This window comes from Centroberyx affinis, unplaced genomic scaffold, assembly GCF_046629955.1.
Source record: "Centroberyx affinis isolate AG114_WGS23_722 - 3 ecotype Tasmania unplaced genomic scaffold, CSIRO-AGI_Caff_v1 ptg000826l_1, whole genome shotgun sequence".
Classification (NCBI taxonomy): domain Eukaryota; kingdom Metazoa; phylum Chordata; class Actinopteri; order Beryciformes; family Berycidae; genus Centroberyx; species Centroberyx affinis.
The window spans coordinates 72,123-92,145 of record NW_027279425.1 but is presented as its reverse complement, the minus strand read 5'-3'; the positions used below and the strand labels follow the sequence as shown (position 1 = coordinate 92,145).

The window sequence follows — 20,023 nt, the reverse complement described above, 5'->3', positions numbered from 1 at the left end:
GACGATGGATCATCGCTGCTTTTAACCACAGAGATTTTACGCAAAAATGTAAAAAAAAAAAAAAAAAAAAAAAAAAAAAAAAAAGATACATGTCAAACACAGGCCATGCTTTTCCTTGTATAAGTAAGTGCTTTTGAAAGGAAAGAGCAGGGCATCATTGTCCACAGAATGCTAAGTAGCCTAATACAGATGTCAATAAAATGTGCATTATTTTATCAAACACCTCTCTTGCCTCATTGTGTGGGTAACAGCCAGAAATGACTCCAGAAATGGACGGCGATACAGTCAGCAGTAAATGTCTTCAGGGTTTTCCGAGGTCATTTTATGTAGCTGTCGTGTTGCACTGGCCTCACTACATTTCCCAAGATTCCTTGGTGTGGCGTGGGCCGTCAATATAAGGGCTCCGGAGTGAGAATAACACTGTCGCAGTTTGATGCATTTTATTTGGCCGTGTCATTTCACCGCCTTTTTATCTTATCTTTCTGCCTGATTTTACAACTTACTCCACAGTTTCCTTTGTCAATGGCGTGCCCTTTTCATCAATCAGGTAATGGTTTTATTTTAAACTGGGTCGGAGAGATCGTGAAAGTGTAATAATTGTGTGAGCCGTAAATATCGGTGGTGCATGACCTTAATTCCGTGTGCACTTGATTTATGGTATAGGCCTGTCCTGTAAACAACTTCCTAAACCTCTTATTCTCACATTTCGACTACCAGCTGCGAGTGGAAAGGAAGGAGAGTGTCCATTCAAAAAAGTCTGTGACTAGGCCTATTTCTATAGCTAATTCTCCCTTACACTAAACTTAATCTAGAAACCTATAATTGGCTCTTAGGGAATTTTAGAGGCATGCTGTGCAATGTAAGGGCGAATTCTTATTTAATAAGAGGTATAGGTTGCTTTGATTAACCAGAGACACAATTGTTTGTATGCTATGCCCTCTTGTGTATGTTGAAGAGAAGTGTCCTTATATAGACTGTGTGTGTGTGTGTGTGTGTGTGTGTGTGTGTGTGTGTGTGTGTGTGTGTGTGTGTTCAGTGGATTTGAACCCGGGCCTCTTGCCTCTGGACTGGCTCCTGGGAACCTGGGAGTCAGATGAACCCGGGGAGGGCTCGTTCCCCTCCATAAATCCTTTCCGCTACACAGAGACTCTGCACTTCAGCCATGTGGGGCAGCCGGTCATCAACTTCATGTGGGTTTCACTTGACAGGAGGAATGAAACTGCAAAAGCTGAGGAAAGAAAGACAGAATTATGTTCACATTAGCAAATATCAATTGAACTACAATCATTGCAATATCAGTTAGTTTCTCAAGGGGGGTTTTTGCTGTAACTTTCTCATATCAGAAGGCATTTGGACTTCTCCCATTCGTTTTGACTATGTGTGAGTCTCACAAGTAGAAGGGATATTTGTTTGATAGTTTGTTGTTTCTTATCCACCCTACTATGACTGCTGAATTGCTCACTGAATATGCTTATTAGCTATGATTATGATGGTGGAATAGGCTTCATTCACCACTATAAATGTGCACTATATCTAAGTGGTGTAGGTGATACACAGCACCTCTTTCTCTGGGCACATAGGGCCTTTATACCTGTCCAATTTGTACCATTGTAATGTATAAGATGGTGGGGTCACAGAATCCCTCCCTTCTTTCAGCAGTATGGCCACCTCTCCAGCTACCATTAGACCAATTCAGTTTACTTCAATTCAATTTTAATGTCAGTCCACTTTGCACAAGGGTGGAGTAGAACAAAAACAAAACTGTGTAAGAACAGATACTAGAAATACTAGAAAGATACTAGAAATACAAATACTAGACAAAACAGTGCTACAAAACTAAATAATGCAATCCAATATTGCTACATTAAAGTGATTGATGTAAGTATTACAGTATTGACGCATCACAGGAAATAAGGTTTAGAGTGACTTGTGCATCACATAGATGCTGCTGGTAGGGGGCAATGTTCAGCTAAGTTCACCATGGTGTGTTTGATAATCCTGTTATGCGTTGTGGCACGGGGGAGAGGAGCTGTTCCTGAGTCAGTTGGTGCTGGACTGAATGCTGTGGTACCATGATACCGTTGTCCAGACAGTAAGGGAGAAAATCGTTAATAGTTGGGGTTGGTGTAGGTTTCTATCTGCTGTGATATGCTAACAAAAATAAGGCAAAGTTGGCACTGTCATTTAGAAACACTGGTTGGTAGGCTTAAGCAGTCCTCAGCTGGTTCCTCATTGATATTGTGTTCGCAGGTTCAATGCGTTCCATGCTACGAATAAGAAGCCGCTGCACAGAGAGTGTGGCTTCATTAGACTGCAGCCGGGAACCAACAGAGTGGCATTCATCATCGCACAGAACTCAGGTTAGAGAAATATAGAATGACATGTGGCACATAACAAGTATCAAATACCTTGTATTTCTATTACTCAGTTACTCTCTTATGCACATGCTTGCAAACACACATATATTGAGTCCCAGTATATCTCCTTGTGCAGGTCTGGTGGAGATAGAGGAAGGAGAGCTGGCAGGACAGCAGCTGAACCTGCACAGCCACGCTCTGGCCAGAACCTCCTTCGCCAAGGAGCCACACGTACAGCAGGTCAGACTGTGATTCTGTCATCCACCATGATGCGCTTAATGTGAATGTGAATAAATTGACGCATTTTGCTATTAATGAATCATCAAATTTGTGCTTCGTCAGTGTAAGTCCACAAAACATGGACAGAATGTTACCAGCAAGGTGTCAAGTTATTAACAGGCTTTAAGTTTTATGCTGCAGTTTTACCTGCTTTGTGCCGGTGACCTCGCCTGCTCTTTTCCTCCTTTCAGATTTCTAGAGTGTTCCAGCTCCGACCAGATGGGAAGCTGGAGCAGACAGTTTCTATGGCAACAGACAACCAGCCACTGATGCAGCACTTGCACATCACCTACCATCGGTCATCTTGACCCAACAGACGGGCAGCCCTTAGATGCATACAAAGATCTTGGCTTCGAATTATAAATGCTGCCAAAAATAAGTACACTGATCAATAATTGCTTGTCAGGTCGGTTGATCGTATAAATTACTCAACCATTTACGATTCATGCAGGCATGCTGATCTGACAGCATGTCTGTTCTAATTAAGATAATTTACATCAAACTTAACCAACAAAATGAATAATAAATAGTACAGTGCATTACATACACTAGTAAATGAGAGTCGTTATCAATCTGGAGCATTTGCTTGAACATGACTGAAGTGTCTTGCTGGCATTGTTTGGACACTAGAGTCAGACGTACAAAGACTGCAGCTTTACTTCATTATCTATCATACAATACAAAGCATCCAAACAGCTGTATTTGCTCTTGCCAGTTTGGAAAAAAGTGGCAAATGCAAAGCTGATGTTGCACTAAGAGACGGGCTGATGTTCCAGTCAAGTTCAAAAATCTATCTCAGATAGCAAGGTTTCATATTGTTTTGACCAAGTTAGTACACTGAATGGTCTTGGTTGTGATGTAATATAGCCATAAAGTCTGTAAAACATACTAGATTGATTTGTTGATTGATTGTTTGATTGATTTATGTTGATAAATATAGTCAAGATATTTAATCTTTGAGCTGTAAAGCTTATAAAGCACTAATGTTCATTATAATGCCCTCATATCTTTAACTTCATTGCACTATAAGATGTAAAGTGAACTACTCTACCTCTGGAGTCAATGCATCAATGCTTTTGTGCATTATAGGTCCATGGCATGAAGTGTTTGGTTCTGTTCCCACCTGCCTAGTTGTTACACTCTTCTTGAATATTGATTTTCTCTACTTAGGTCATCTTTGTTTACTGCATCCTGTAACTGTTTTCACCAACTGAACAGTGGTCAGCTGAGTTGCTTGGTTACCATTTTATTTTAGAATTTTTCCCCAAAGGAAAATTCATTGTATTCTATCATGCTCAAGCTGCCTGATTGTCAGATCAGAGGAATAAAATAATGAATCAAAGTCCATGGGTGTGGATCATGTTAAAAGTTTATTTTGGAGTTTTAAAAAAAATGTTCACACACACACAAACATATAATTTAACACTGTGCAAGTTACAACCAACAGGCATACGATACATTCAATCATTCTGACGAGAGCCATTGTAGTGGCTCTCTGTATACTGCAACGGCTCTGATTATTAAAATCATAAATAAACTATTTACAGATTAAAAAGGAAGTTACTATCAAAATATGCAACATCATCACATATGCAGCATTCCTCCACCCTTAAGGTCTTTGGCCATGTGCAATCTCTGAATGAGAGCCTGATGTTCCCAAACCTGGGCGCAATGAGACATGACAATGAGACATGACAAACATGTAATCATCAATCACATCTCCAAAATTTAAGCAGCCGATTTTCAGTAGGACACAATATTTTGGCTCATATTTGGGAAGAGAAGTTCTGTGTGCTGTAGCAGAGCACAAAAGTGAAAATCAAACCCATGAAGTGTAACCAGCTGATGCCACCTGATATCGCTCTTAGGTGTAAACTCCCTCCTGAATTGAAATACCTTTGCTTTTGCCAACTGAGATCAATCCTTTTCAGACTGATAAGACGGAACGTGTTTGACTTCTGTGGTCGTGTGGACGGTGAACACAGAGGTCACGCAGTTCCATCCGGGCCGAGGACACACTGCTGAACGCAAAGTGCCGGCCAGTAACATTCAATCACACAAGCGTGTAGAAAGCCCAGCAAGCTGTTCAGACCCAGAACATCAGCTTTCATTATGAAAATGGTATTTATCTTAATCTCTCCTTTAGGTAGATTTTTCCCTGATCTGTTTGAGACAAACTTAGCTTTGGACTGTTTTGTCTCAAGAGTATGGACAGCTTCCATTCACCCCTGGAAAGCTGAAGAGCATAATACATTACAGTTACAACACTGGATAAGACTGGCTTACTGCATTGGTTAAAGCAGTGTACTGTATGTGTATAAGAAGTGGAGTGACACAAACTTACTCCTATGCAAAAAGAGATTAAGCCATATATTATATGCTTTTAAATATGATTGTGACTACTCTTTGGACGAAGGGTAATCACTGTTACAGATGTATTTGACACCAAGATAACACAAATTGATGCTGATGGAACACTTGTTGATGGCCACTCAGCAGCAGACTGGTATTTGCCGGTTGGCTCAATCCACATCAGTCAAGCCGTCCATCTCCACTCGATCCGTTACCGTCAAGCGTGAGATTTCAAATCTCATATAAAACTATGACTTTGAGGACGACTCCTGTGCTGTCTGTCTTGCCGTTCACTGTTCCTTCATGACGAAGACATATACTGTGGTTAGAAAGTACTTCAAGGACTCTATGGCAGAGGACATCCAGTGGTGTTCAGGGGTGAGATCCTTCTTCACCACACATTTTGTGATTTCCCCCTGGAGAAAGGAAACAGAGGGATGTATTTAATACTGGTAGTTTCCCACTAGAGTTTCTTCAAGTAATAACTGACACATTTACAGGCCACATTCATTCCCAATATGGCTGATTTGCTTTTATAAAATAAACCTTTGCCTTGCATGAATCAACCATAGCAAATGCAATTTAATGGAATTGTGTCTTTTAACCAACAGAGGGCCATTTAAACAAGTCCTACTACAGTAGAGCTTTCCATCAGATCAAGAGCCTTCTATAGTAAGAGGACAATACTGAGAGCCACAGCTGGGCCTGCCTAAGATAACTGCAATCAGCTTTCATGTAACTAGTCTCTAACCCTGACTGTGAGAGCTTATGAAACTGAACTAGGCTCTAATCCAAAGGCAAGATGACACAATTGGCCATCTAGGTCTAGTATGAACTGTGTCAACAATGATGACCAGGATCTTGCCGTTTTAATTCCCATAGAAACAAGAAGAAACCGGAGCGTTTCCCCCTCCCTTGTTGTCTTGAATAATAACAATAACATTAAATCAAGGGGAAATGATGCATGAGAAACCTTTTATCATGGCCTGAAAGTATCATGATTATTAGCATGTGCAGCAGTTACTTACCCATCCTCCACGTCTCTTCAGCCAGGGAACCAGGAACTTGCGTACAAACTGGCCCAGACTGTCCACTAAGATGTGTACTGTGGCTGGCTGGCCATGTCTGACACAATCCACTGCAAGAGCCCCAGCTACTGCATACATGGACACCACCTTCCCCCATGTTATACCTGCAGACAGAGGAAGACAGCAAGAATTGATGTTCATCATTAATGTATTGCTGAAGTTTACAAAACATGATATGGTTAAGCTTCAGTAATTCAAGCTGAAAATGTTGTTTCTGCCTTACAGTCTCAGGGCAGCAGTGTGATAAGTGCAAGGGTGGAAATAACTAATTACAGATACTCTGGTTACTGTAATTGAGTAGCTTTTTTGTGTAATTGTACTTTGAGTATTTTTTTTTTTTAAATCAGTACATTTTTTTGTACTTAAGTATGTTTTGACTGAATTATTGTATGTTGCTACATTTTAAAATCACATCACATCCATTACAGAGTTCAGATTTTGTGGCTCTTCATAAGCACTATAAATTGGCCGGTCGTAAACTGGCCAAATGTGGAACTATTCGCAGTGAATGGCCAGTCAGTTGAGAAGATATAGATACAGGATATTTACCTCCGCCAAGGAGGTTATGTTTTCGGTGCCGTTTGTTTGTTTGTTTGTTTGTTTGTTTGTTTGTTTGTTTGTCTGGCCCAATTTTCATGAAACTTCATGGAAGGGTGAAGCATGGTCCAAGGAAGAACCCATTAAATTTTGGAGCGGATCCGGATCCGACTCACGAACAAGCAATAATAGCACGAACCTTGCCGGAGGTCTGCGCTCTCCGAATGCCCTTCTAGTTTGGTACTGTTTCCACCCCTGGATAAGTGAGACGGGAAACCACGATTTAACCGGACGACTTGGGGTTCAAACCCCTATGTTGGTAAGCATCTCCCCGGCTGAAGTGTCCTTGAGCAAGACCTAACCCTACCAGCAGCAAGGTTTCTGTTCTGCAGCTGACCATTAACACATATCTTCTCTATGGTTTCTGTTCCACTTCCTCGCCGTGTTACATGTCCCGTGGCCTGACACAAAGTATGTAGGGCAGGCCATGGACCTTGCACTGAAATAAACTGTAAATACCAGGTTTGAGTCAACAAACCTGGTGCATTTGTGTTAATGTAGCTGATAAGATGTTTTGCCATGTTACATGACGGTAGTAAATTAAACTGGGTGAGACTGAGTCAAGAGAGTGCCTCAGTTTAGATTGCTTTGCATTTTGCGCTCTGCGCTTTGAGGCAATCAAGCGTCATAAAGTTGAAAAGAAGGGAACCTCCTTTTTCCTCTTTTCCGTGTAGAGCACTTTGAATTGCCCCAGTGTATGAAATGTGCTATACAAATAAAGCTGCCTTGCCTTGCCTTGCCTAAACCCATCACATAGAGAGAAGAGCCGAAAACAAAAAAAAAACAATAAAGTCTTATAATTAAGGACATCCTGCCATTTCCAAGTACTGTTTCCAGGGCAGCTGGGATTGTTATGATGACTGTTAGTGATGCAACGCAAGGCCTAATGGCATTAGCCTCCTTTAGGGCAGCTTGCATTGTGAGTTCTGTTTGCTGGCACTGACCCCAGCCAGAGCTGTGGGCAAGCTTAAACAAGATAACTGTCCATGGAAGCAGCCAGATCACGTCACCTCTCACTCCCTACTGAGAAGCGGGCCGAGAATAGAGACAAGATTGTCAGGGATTAAGCAGGAGAAGAGGAGGGAGGAATGAGAAAGAGCATAATTGGGAGGCAGACTAAGATGGATGAGGAGAGGCGAGCAATTATGATTTTCTTGAGACGAACTGTAGATCAGATAACCAATCCCTTTCCAATACATATGTAATTATGATACATAATGTAGTTGGATTCACTAGACATATTGTGTGCAGAATCATTCCCATATAAGGAAACTCTTAAATTCAGAGACCCAAGGGCATGTCACTGCTGTCTCTAAATTAATGTTAGGCTCAAGCGCTTGGAGGCACGATAAGGAATCACAATGCCTTATAGGTAGTTTTGAAACTATTTTAGACGGAAGGAAAAACAAGCTCACATGAATAACAGTATTTTTCTATTTATATCCAGTCTTCAACCCTCGCATCCCAGAAGGCTGGGGGCGGCCTGGGTTCAACAGTTTGTTATCCTTCAGAAGGAATCCCACGCTGTTCCAAAAATTACCCACTCGTGACGTCAAAACAGGCACAAGTTAGGCCAGAACACAAGCATGAAAATTATAAAAAGAAAGTCTCTTTTTTTCCTGGGACTGTGCCAAATTTGAGCTCTTGTTCTTCGTACTCCAGGCCATTTAATCTATCCCAAAGGCTCATAACATGTAGTTATTCATGTGTCAGCTGGATACTGCTAGAGGTGGTGTAGAAAGTCCACAGAAGTGCCAGACACTATGTGACAGTGACTGAAATTTATTCCAAACAACTCCAAGATGTCCAATGCTCAAATCTGAACACATCTCTCCTGTTACAGAACAGACGGCATAAAGGATCCTGTTCAGACCAGACAAGCATCACTGCAGGCCAGACAGATATAAAAGGACAGAGCATTATCAGCACATATGTGCCCAAATTATTCTATCAGCCCGACATCTGCGTTCGCAGCCATTATGCGATTGTAGATAACAATAAATCAAGAAGAAAAGTATTATTTGTAATGCAACTATATAGAAACAAAGATGTTTGTAATCCAAATGTAATCACAAGCCATCAGCACATGCTTACATCACTATTTTTCAGTGACCATTATGAAGAAATCACAGCACAAAAAGTCTACAGTATTTTGCCAACTAGCTGATAAAATGGTAATTTTACTCAATTAAATATAGATATTGCATCAAACAAATCTAGTGTTGCTTGGGCCATACTATGACTGTGTTGTAAATTCTCAGGCCTACAATTCAAAACAGAAAGCAGAGACAGAAAATATTTTTGGTTTGATGGTGCAAGACTATAAAACAGCACACTATAAAACAGAAATAACCACAATAGAAAACTTGTGGACACATACCAAACATCCTTTCTGTATGAAAGACTTCAAATCAAATAATGATATAGTGCTCCCCAAAATGGAGATTGTTCATACTTAGTTTCCTAAGTAATTCCATCCCCCAAAATTGGAAACTAATCAATGCAATCTGGTCGGGAAATGTGAGTGTCTAAATTAAGTATCTCTGGATAGAAGAGATGAACGAGGAGCAATTATTCCTTTTAGATGAAGGATTCTCTGTTATAACTCTATCAACACTTCACCTACGTATGAGTCGCACCCACACACTATTAATGAATGTGTCTACTAGCCTGCCAAACGGAAGTGATGGAAAAATACTGACGCACACTCCTGTTACTGCATAATCACTGCTCTCATCAGTGATGTGCAACGCCGTTAAAGTGTTAATCTCTACCTGGGCCAGCAGATCTCCTTTGGCGGATGGCTAGACATTTAGTTTCCAGCAAGGCAGACCTTAGTTAGCATTCAGTCTGTTACATCAATGTCACAAACACCTTGTACAGCTGTATACCTGTTGAGAAGATCTCTGTTGCCACGGCAATGAAGGCATCCGATACCATATTCTCCATGGCAACAGAAATGTTGAGCTGCCGTGCCACGTTCCTGTACAAACTCGGCTGCATACACTCCAACTCATCACCTAGGTAACAGCAAGAGAGCACAGAAAGACAAAAAAAGTAAAAAAAAAAAAAAAAAGACCTTTATGATGACAACAGTTCTTCTGAATGAGTAAGGGGAAAACCTAAAATACGACAGCAAGGCTGAACCCAAAGTACAGATTCAATCTAAATCAGTCATTTAAATGCTCAGGGTTAAGCAAACTATCAAATAATCCAACCTAATAATAAATGCTAACTTGTGAATTGAAAATTTCCATATTCTAATCTGGCGGTGGAGGCACTCAGAAATCAGGATATTAAAGTAAGTTTACTCATCCATCCCAAATAGCCTACATGCATGGAAACACACACACACACACTTCTCATTCACTAATACCCATTCTAAAACTCTATTTGCCATTTACCTCTCTGCTGATAGCTCTTAAGACCAAGCTGAGCACTCAAGCTGCTGTCTCAAGTCAAGTCCTACTTAAACAAGAACCCAGACAGAAGAGCCGGGGTCAAGCAGTTCTCACACTCAAATGCAAAGCCCTTAGCTTGTAACCAGCACGGCTTGTAAAATTGCTTGTAAAATTGTAAAGATATAAGCCTCAATGTGAAAATCATTCTTGATTCTGGTCTGAATTTTGAAAATCAAGTCTTAAGAGTTGTTCAGTCTAGGTTCTTTCATTTGAGAAGTATGAATTGAGCATTGTAACTTTGTTTTGGTGTCTCAATCATAAGGCTTTCCCCTGTCTATAGTTCAGACTGCAGCAGCTAGGATTTTAAGTAGAATCCAGCAGAGAGATCATAAAATTCCCATAACAGTCACCTTACACTGGCTTCCAGTTGAACTCAGGTTTTATACTTTTGTTGATTACTTTTAAAGCAATAAATGGCCTGTCCCCAGCTTACATTACAGAGCATTTAATTCCCTATCTACAGAATTGAAGTCTTAAATATACTGTAGTTCTGTTGCAATCAGAGATCCAAAACTTAGGCCTACCCTGCCTGAGGAATATGATTAGCAAACTCTTTATCTTCTTGTAAAGAAAAATGAAAACTTATTTTTATTAAATTGCATTTAACTGATGACTTGTTTTGTACTGATTATTCTGTAGTAACATTATAGATTTGTTTGCAGGGAATCCAACATTGTTTCTGAAGTTTGCCTCGTTTGCCCTAATGAGCTACTGCTGAGTCAGCAGTGTAAGAGTGTACTTCCCTTTATTATAGCAAATCATTTGTTTCCTTCCTTTTATTTTAAAGTATGTTTTTAACTTTGAGCTATAAAGTGCTATACAGATATAGATACACGCAAATGATAATGGAGCGCTGGCCCTATAATACACCTGTGGTACTTGTTTAAATGATAAATGGGGACAATGACAAAGTGATAAAAGGAAGAGAATATACTGCAGTGGCGCAAATAAATCTTACTTGAGCCATCCCTGTCCTGAATGTATGAGAGAAACTATAGTGCATAAAGTCAGGTGCAAAGTACACAAGGAAATGACGACCATGTGTGTATGTGTGTGCTTGGTGCTATAAGTTGTCACCCCTTGTGTGACCCAGCATCCCTGATATGGATCCAATAACTCAAGATGCAAATGCTGCTTCTTCACCTCCCTTATTTCATTCATTCTGAAGTTCACTTGTATAAACCTGGTTTTGCGAGACACTGTAAAACTGCTCTTCGATGTTCACTTGATCGTCATTCAGGCTCTTCTTACCAAGGCAGAGCAGCACCAACGACACCTCAGAGAGTGCTGCGTTTGAGGCAGGCAGGTTGAGTTCAGATTTGGACCATCCCAGCCCGTTCTGGTTCAGTCTGGAGAGGATGTAGTCCCTGCACAGCGCCTTGGACTGGGACACCAGCTCTTTCTCAGTCACAGAGCGGTCAAACACGTCCAGGACCTCTGCAGCAAACACGGAAGACCGCCGAAGCACCTCCATGCTCCCCTGCAGGGGATCTGGGACAGGGAGCGCCTGACCTCCTCTGAACAGCCGAGTCTCAATATGTCCTCTCTTGTTCTCAGCAGGGCCAACATCAACAGTGAAGACAATCTGCAGACTGTGTGGAAGAAGAACACAAACAGCCACAGCAAATGGGTTACATTTAAAAGGCATGACTTCAATCCTCATTTGATCTCCAAATGTTGCTGCCTGTTTCATATTCTAACAGGAGAAATACACACACAATACTTTCAATCAGCATACAAATCTAGCTGGTGTAGAAAAAAAAGCAAGCAACTTGTGTGATTATATTAATAATCATGGCAAATATGGCAATTCCTGCACACTTTTTTTTACACTTACAGAGAAGGTAGGTGGGTGTGAAGGAACATTCAAAATTAAAATCAGACCAGAAACTTACATAAGAATATGTTGGAGGCGTTATTGTTGTGAGTCACATGGTGTGATAGTCAAGATATTGCTACATCTCTTGGATTATGCAACATCAAGCCCAGAAAACACAACATGACAGGGAAATATTCTGATACTAGGAGAGCAACAGCCCTTCACCAATACTCAAGGCAACATGCATAAACCATTGGATTTTTCAGTGCAATCTTGTGTGACATAGGCCTATAACATGAACACAATATTCTAATATATATTGATTATCAATTTAGGGTGTAAGCCGACGCTAAGAACAAGCCACACTTACCTTCAACATTTTACGCAGATGTCCGCGCCTCTGATGGTAGAAATAATCCGACTTTTGCAAAAAATACTATTCAGACAACCTTTCAAATCAACTCACTGTCTTGTTTCCCACACGAAAGCAGCCGGACCGTCAGAGCAAATGGCCTGTCTGCTCTGAAAACCAAGCCCGGGCAAGTGAAAAACCCAGTGGATAAAGTTATCCCGAATGTCTCCGGTCTCGTTTCACAGAAAGCTCACAGTCGACCCACTTGTTTCCTAGGAAAGCAAACGCATGGGAGAGTGACAGAGATGAGATTCGCAGTTGGAGGACGCCTGCCTGTTGCTCCACCTTCCCATTCGTGCTCACTGGGTGCGTTGGTTTTATGGTCAAGAAAAGCCCCGGAGGGTGGATTCGTCGCCTTATCCAAGCCACTCCAACAAGCAAAACCCAATTACGGCGAACACTGGGAGGCAAATCGAGTGCTTCCAGATTTTCATTCACAACTATCAGTGCCCCCACCGTTTTTTTAATAGGCCTAGATTAAATTTGTTGTTGATCACAAAAGTAGGCTAAATAATTTACCAATAATGTCTAGACTAAGTAGGTCTATATCATAGTATTCCTATAGGGATTTATCGTAGACCTATGTAGGCTATGTGGTAAACTCAATATTGTGACCTTATCAGACTTATGGTATTTTATCTCTTATAGCTATAAGATAATATGCAGACAGAGACTTAGTTTTACTGTGATATTTCTGTAGTATCATAAAGGATTAGTTCTTTTTCATTGGGGTATTTCTGTCCACTCCTTTGCTTGTGCTACAAGCTTAATTTTAATTCACTGCAATGATAACAGACTGAAACGGACATCTCATGATCTTGCAAGTGAAAAATGTACCTGCCAATAGCCTATAACTCAGCGCACCTGTGGCCCTGCTGCTAAAGTTTATATAACGGTGACTTGCTGAGGCCAAAAGTGGCGCACTTTTAATCCCAGGAGAGCGGATAGAAATAGACCTAGATGTCCTACTCTGGACGCAGAGCACGGGCTGCACGTTGGTATCCGCAGAACACATTGTTTTTTAATAACGCAAGATTTTTATTGGTCTCTTAAGCGATGTCCAGTTTCTGAAATGTAGTAGCTACTACATATCATCATATAGACTTTTTTACCTGCTCACCAGGACCTCTAGTCTCGCCTGGAGCAACATGTAGCCTATTTATCTGGATTTACACTACATGTATCCAGCAGTGAGAAGTTAATGTTTTTAGTTTAATGTGTGTAGCCTAGATGTGACATTTCACACAATAAACAATCTAATAATTCATTTTCTGACACTCCACGAATACATCAAATAGGCTATGATTGGTAATGGAGCCTTCACAGTGACCTTTATCATGAGCGCCACAGGAACTCATTCCTGCCTGTGGCCATCAAACTTTTCAACTCCTCCCTCAGAGTGTCAGACACTCTGAGTCAGTAGACTGGCTCTTGAACTTATTTCATCCTGTCAGCAGTTATAACCCATAACTTATAACTTATATCTAACTGTGCAATACCAATTTTTTTTGTGCAATAATTCAACTGCAATAATTCAACTGTGCAATACTTATTAATTATTTAATTATTTACACTGGTGTATGTATATATTGGAGTATGATGCATATTGTACAGAATTCTTATTTCTCTTATTTCTATATTATTATTATTATTTTTATTCTCATTGTTATATATTGTAGTATAATGCACATATTTTACATATTTCTTACTTTCGTATTTCTATTTTTCTTATAATTTCTTATAATTTCTCTACGCTTGTATATATTCACTTCTACAATGTGAGCAGCTGCAATGTAACCCAATTTCCCCTCGGGGATCAATAAAGTATTTCTGATTCTGATTCTGATTCTGAAAAATCAGTCAGAACAAACTAGTGAAACTGCTAACATTTTTTTTTTTTTTTTTTTTTCAAATTATGTCTTATTCAAGCAGATTGTGGCTATTAATGCCATTTTGTAAGGTATAGGTCTAGTGTCAAACTATTTGGCCTTGTGTTTCACAAAACAAAGAAAACAAGGTCAGTCAAGGTGGAAAGAGTGATATAAACACTGAGATGCATGGTTTGATTTGGGTTGGGGAAAGGAAACACACACACACACACACGCACACACACACACACACACACACACACGCACGCACACACACGTTGAATAAAGGAAAACACAAGCAACACAGTTGCTTACATTTGACAAGGAGGATGTGGTAATGAAGATTCACAATTAGTTGTTTTACGAATTACTCCAAACAGAAATTCTCGCAAATCAGATGCTTATCGTGAACGTGTGTGTGTGTGTGTGTGTGTGTGTGTGTGTGTGCGCCAGCCAATCAACTGGAGCACTACACTGTCGTATGATTTAACATTTATCAAGACATTAGAAACACTACAAAATGCTGCTGACCAACAATTATTTGATCGCACTGATCACTTTGGAATTGAAAATATAGTAAAACATAATCATGATTTGAACTCCCTACTCTGCCTATCCTAGACGATGCATGGCTATCATAATAGCCTTAAAATGATGACTGAATATCAACGTAAATCAACTATTCTGTATTTTGCTCAAAAACAAAACGTAGTGCAGAAATTATTACAAAGTTAATGAAGAAAAGGACTCGACTATTTATTTCAAATTAATCTAGTAATTTATTATTTATTGCAGGTACCCTGACCGGCCGCTGGATGTCGCTGTTATTCATTTGTATTGTCAGAAGCCTAAATAGATAACACCGAGAGGCGACACCTGGAGGCCGTTTACTGTAGTATTGCAGCGTTCGTTTTCTTCAAACAAACAGCCAACGTTACAAACAAGACAATAATTAAGCAGTCACAAAATTTAATATTTTTTTCCACACACAATTCACAGGTAAAACTGTGAGACTGTGTTCTCCATCTACTTCCTGTGGCTCTGGCAGGAACTCGCAACAGCGCCACTTCAGCACAGTGGCCAAAGGGGAAACTACATCCAAGAAAGAAGAAGTGAAGAGTTGAGGTGTAACTGACTTTTCTGAGGTGATGTGACAATTTCTTCAAGACTGGTTTCTCTCCCGGGACAGGCTCAGCCACACCCATAACAATACTTCAAAATACAACAATAGAACACAATAGTTTGCAATTGGTGTTCACGAGTACTTAGCTTGAGTTTATTTTTACCATTATTGTTATGATCATTACACTGATAAAGCGTATTCACTGAAAAGATGGAAAAGCAAATAACATGCAACACAAAATGCTATTATATTTATTGATGACTACACTGATAATCTTGAATTTTTAAGATTAAGACTGGCACATTGTCTGTTGTATTCCCCGTAGTTTGACACTGCCACAGCAGCTGCGTCTCCACAAGCTTTCCTGGGCCAGTATTAGAGGAAGAGCCTCTTCTTCTTGACCAAATATATTTCAATATAATGTGGTCTTATTGTAGGGTGTGGGAGGCTGTTAGGGTCAGTTCACATCCTTGGCACCAAGGCAGCATAATCACTGTCCACCTGAAGATCTTTTCCTCCCATCATGCAATACATAACAGTTCTTTTGGAGTCTGTCCATCAACTGTAATCCCAGACAAAGAGGAGTCTGTTTTGATTGGCCTACTGTTTACTACTCAGGGTCTAAAATGGAGGGAGAGGCTTTCAACGATGAGAGGGAGAATGATTGAGAGAGTGGGAGGGAGGGTATCAATTATGTGAGCTAACATTTCAATCAACTGAATCCAAAAGAGAGTTTGCTGGGCTCTCTTCTTTTACCATTGCATCTTGTGCCAAAGGAGGGTGAAACAGCCTGTTATGAACTGATGTGAGGGAGGGAGGGGCCTGCAATAATAAATGTAAATGTTAATGAGCCTCAGCAGAAATGAAAGCCAGCCAGAAATGAAAGACCTTTGCTGAAGTACAGGCAAAATTCCCTTTAGTGACAGTGTCCCCATTTTCTACTGAGTGCTTAATCATTGTCAAACACTTATATTTGCATGTAGCCAGGCCTTGGAAATACAAGTAAAGGTTGAGTGGGCAGCACCATAGTAGAATGCAGCCATATAAACTGTTGTCGTATTATTGAAACTTTTTTAAATAATGACCATGGTCTTTAATGTGCTTGTACATGATGCTATAAGATGTTGACACTTCTGTGATATAGCATCCCCTATATAGAGATCCAGTAACTCAGACTTCCTTCTCCACCTCCCTTGAAATTGAACTAATCAACATATGAGCTGAATTTCAGAGGAATCAGCTGTTTATTGAAGTAGTATTTAATTTAATAACGCAGCAGATTCAGGGAGAGAGAGAAAAAGAGAGAAAGAGAGATTTGGTTTACCTGAGAGCTAACTCCCTCCATGATGTCTTCAGACTGCAGCAGGTTACTAGAAGACTACAGCTGGCAGGAGAATGGCACAGAACTGCTGGTGTGTCTGTGCAGCTGCAAGAGTGAACACACTCTGCTTTGAGAGGACCAGGCAGAACACAGCGTGCCTCCATTTACTGAAGGCCAAACCACTGTCCTGTATCCTCAATGCACACCTGGCTGCAATCCTGGATTTCCCGTAAAACACAGCAGGCAACACAATGACAGGATGTTTCAGTGTGCCATGGGTGCCATCATGGCATGCTGCCCTACAAAGGCAAACCGCAGTCGTTGTGTGTTTGAAACATTCAAGGTCCTGAGGAGGGTTTTGTTTCCATATCAACAAAGATTATACCCAGAAATTCTCCTAAACAAAATACCATCCAGCCATGTACCATCAATTCTTTAGTCAGGGCAGAAATACATTTTGATTTGTCTTTCACAGCTGTGCAGTTACTGCTTTATGGGTCTTATAGTTGGTTACTTTTCTGTCACCCAGTAAGCTGCTGAGAGCTGCTCCTAAGGATCCAGAGAGGCACAGCTGCCCCTCGTGGGTGTCTGTATACTATGACAATTCATCATAGGATTACTATAGTTCTTTTTCGTGGGATGATCCATTCCTATTCACAGCCCACCACAGCACCACTCTGCTTGGCATCCAGCAGGATTCAGTGGGGAAAATCATGAACAAATGGTGAAAAGACACACCTTGACAAACATAATACACGCTGTTTAGTTACTGCGAAAGTTCACCCCTCCTGGCTACTAACTGGAGATCAAGCCAATACTTTGTTTTACTCTGCAGCTCTGGCGCCAGTTCAGACATTGAACCTCAGGAGGTGTTTGTGTCATAACCTGTGCATCAATTTGTCAACTTGCTGAACCGGAAGTTTCCCTGTGATGTGTTTTTTTTTTTGTTTTTTTTTTGTCCTTTGGAGCAATTACTGCCTGTTAAGAAGCAGTGGAACGAGTAGTGATGTATTTTATTGTTAAATTGAAGTATTGTTGCTGAAGGTTCACGCCACTCAGAGTTAGCCTGTAGGCCTACTTATAAGCTCAGGTGAAAGAGAGTGGTTTACTGAAAATAATCATGTTCAATATTCATTTTAGACATGACCATAGATAGTGAGAATAAACATCCTTGAGATTATGTATAATCCTCCCACAAATTTAACAGATTACCTTGGGCGGTCATTATCAAACCTAAATTGGGGGATATAGTCTCTTTCTAAAATCCACAAACTAGTATCAGTTAATTATCAGTTGTGATGTGAAGTCCAGAATTATACTTATTGTAAATGTCAAGAGTCTAAATAAAATGTATGTAAAAGTAGGAGTGAATTATTCAAATAGATTCAAAGAGATAAAAGTACAATCTATTAAAAATACTCAGTGGAGTTACTCAAAAAATCTTCTCAACTACTCTACAGTAGAAGCAATGATTTTTTTCCCCATCTCAGCTGGTAATGGACAGGGTGTGAAGCTTGATGTTTCAGTAATTAGCATTTTAGTACTTTCTTCAGTGATTCTTTTAAAATGAAAACAAGAAGGAAAACCTCGCCCTGTTTAGACAATCAGGTGTCAGTGTTCAGGTGAGCGGCCCCAATACTGTTAATTGGCCTAGTTTCTAAACTGTCAGCTCCAATGCATGTCATACATGTGTCTTGTTATGTTGTCTTGTTTAATGTGTCTTTTATATGGAGCAACTGTATGCAGCATTGTGCCCGAGACAAATTTCCCTTTTGGGACAATAAAGTATATTCTATTCTATTCTATTCTATTCTATTCTATTCTATTCTATTCTGTTCTATATATGTCAGTTAAATAAATAAAAAATAAAAAAAAGACAGGCAATGCTAACACTTTTTTACAGTTTTGTAGTCAGTTATGGTGTTGACATTCATGCAATGAATGAAAATACTGCAATGTTGACATATTCAAATTCCATAGACTTACCTATTTTTCTTGCCATTTCACCAAGTAGGCCTTTAGCAGTCTGGGGTCTCAGACGATGTGTTTGACAATATTGCAGCTTAAGTTGTTTAGCACATGGAATCTGGTCTTGTCTCATATCGATGAAATGAACAAGTGATGAGACACCAGATTCCAACATTGTTACTGTCACCGTGAATTTATGAGCTGGTGGTGTGTTAGGCAACTCCAAATGCTATTACATAAACTAACGCACAGGGAAATATGTGTTCACATTAATATCTAGTTAATCCATCAATTTTAGTCTTCAGCAGCCTAGTCTCTCTCCTCCTGAGGCATCTCCCCTGTCTAATTTCACAATTAGCTAATTGAGGACAACCGGTATGCCTCGTGGACGCTGCCTATTCTCTTACCATGCTGCTAGGCAAAGAACTGTGGTAGTGACAACTCCACGTTGTTATGTTGTTTGCCAGTTTCTATGTAATGAATTCTGCTATTGGGATAACCTAGAGCTAAGTGAAGATTATGCGGTCACAAGATCGGCAAGAACAGCCAGTGTCTTGTAGCATGTAGTAATATGGCAGCTATGAAAAACAGCTGACGCTCTGGCTTGCCTGACTGGAGAGACAATGGCAATTCAATTCAATAACACTTTATTTATTCCTAAGGGGCAATTAAAAGGGTAGGCAGTAGAGCATACATAACAGATAAACAGACAGGACACATATAGACAAGAACAACAAGTCTGTAGTCTTCAAAATAATGACATCTTTGAATCATGTACTTTTTGCTTATTTACACTGATTTTAGAGGATAAGTAGCGGCAGCATTTATCCTCAATGTATCCTTAAAGGCTTTATTGGTTTGCCAACTAATTATGGACAGACTATCATTATGGAACTGTTTGGTTATTATCCTGGTTGGACATGGATGACCACCAGAATTGGATGTAAAGGCTGCTGCTTTGGAATAAGTGCTTTAGTGCAACTCTTCCTTTGCAGAAACACTTGGCAGATCTAAACAGTGAAACTGAGCTCTTAAGCATGTTAATGAGCTTAGTTTCTCTCCCATCTGAGTTTTTGGTGACCTAAAGCAACTGAGATTGAGAGCCACACCTTCAAGTGTCCAGGTGGTAGCCAGCCTGCAGGTGTGATTTCTAGGGCTTCACTGAATTATCTGAAACATGTACTGAGATAGCCTAAGTTTATCTTTTGTGCCTCATAAGACTTCTGCTCCAGGCCACTACCCTCTCCTCACTTATTTCAATGAAGATTTACTATGTCATGTTTGCAGTATGAATTCTATGAGACAGTCACACCCTTAATTATTTAATTTCCATGGTCTCTAAGTATTCTCCATGTGCAAAACCATGTCCTAAGCTATA

At 40.2% G+C, this 20,023-nt stretch overlaps 2 protein-coding genes across 2 annotated transcripts; one reads left to right on the top strand and one right to left on the bottom strand.

The window, feature by feature from the left end:
* The first annotated feature begins 414 nt into the window (after positions 1–414).
* thap4 (THAP domain containing 4) lies at positions 415–3,963 on the top strand. Its single transcript, XM_071520797.1, has 5 exons — positions 415–547; positions 1,037–1,190; positions 2,251–2,360; positions 2,494–2,597; positions 2,828–3,963. Exons 1-5 carry the CDS (start codon positions 523–525, stop codon positions 2,942–2,944), a joined length of 510 nt encoding a protein of 169 aa, XP_071376898.1. The 5' UTR covers positions 415–522; the 3' UTR covers positions 2,945–3,963.
* Positions 3,964–3,993: 30 nt separating this feature from the next.
* Positions 3,994–18,692, bottom strand: LOC139645164 (bcl-2-related ovarian killer protein-like). The gene is made up of 6 exons (XM_071520796.1): positions 18,664–18,692; positions 12,324–12,577; positions 11,386–11,726; positions 9,565–9,693; positions 6,017–6,180; positions 3,994–5,404 (listed from the first exon to the last, which is right to left on the bottom strand). The coding sequence occupies exons 3-6, from the start codon at positions 11,606–11,608 to the stop codon at positions 5,279–5,281; spliced, it is 642 nt and encodes a 213-aa protein (XP_071376897.1). The 5' UTR covers positions 11,609–11,726; positions 12,324–12,577; positions 18,664–18,692; the 3' UTR covers positions 3,994–5,278.
* Positions 18,693–20,023: the final 1,331 nt, after the last annotated feature.

Bases quoted from the DNA above. Each gene is read 5' to 3' on its own strand.
- thap4 (XM_071520797.1), top strand. From the start codon at position 523: ATGGCGTGCCCTTTTCATCAATCAG. The intron at 548-1,036 runs GTAATGGTTTTA...GTGTGTGTTCAG, and splicing joins GTGCCCTTTTCATCAATCAG to TGGATTTGAACCCGGGCCTC. The intron at 2,361-2,493 runs GTTAGAGAAATA...CTCCTTGTGCAG, and splicing joins CATCATCGCACAGAACTCAG to GTCTGGTGGAGATAGAGGAA.
- LOC139645164 (XM_071520796.1), bottom strand. From the start codon at position 11,608: ATGGAGGTGCTTCGGCGGTCTTCCGTGTTTGCTGCAGAGGTCCTGGAC. The intron at 6,181-9,564 runs GTATACAGCTGT...CTCTGTCTGCAG, and splicing joins AACAGAGATCTTCTCAACAG to GTATAACATGGGGGAAGGTG. The intron at 5,405-6,016 runs GTAAGTAACTGC...TCCTTTCTCCAG, and splicing joins TGAAGAGACGTGGAGGATGG to GGGGAAATCACAAAATGTGT.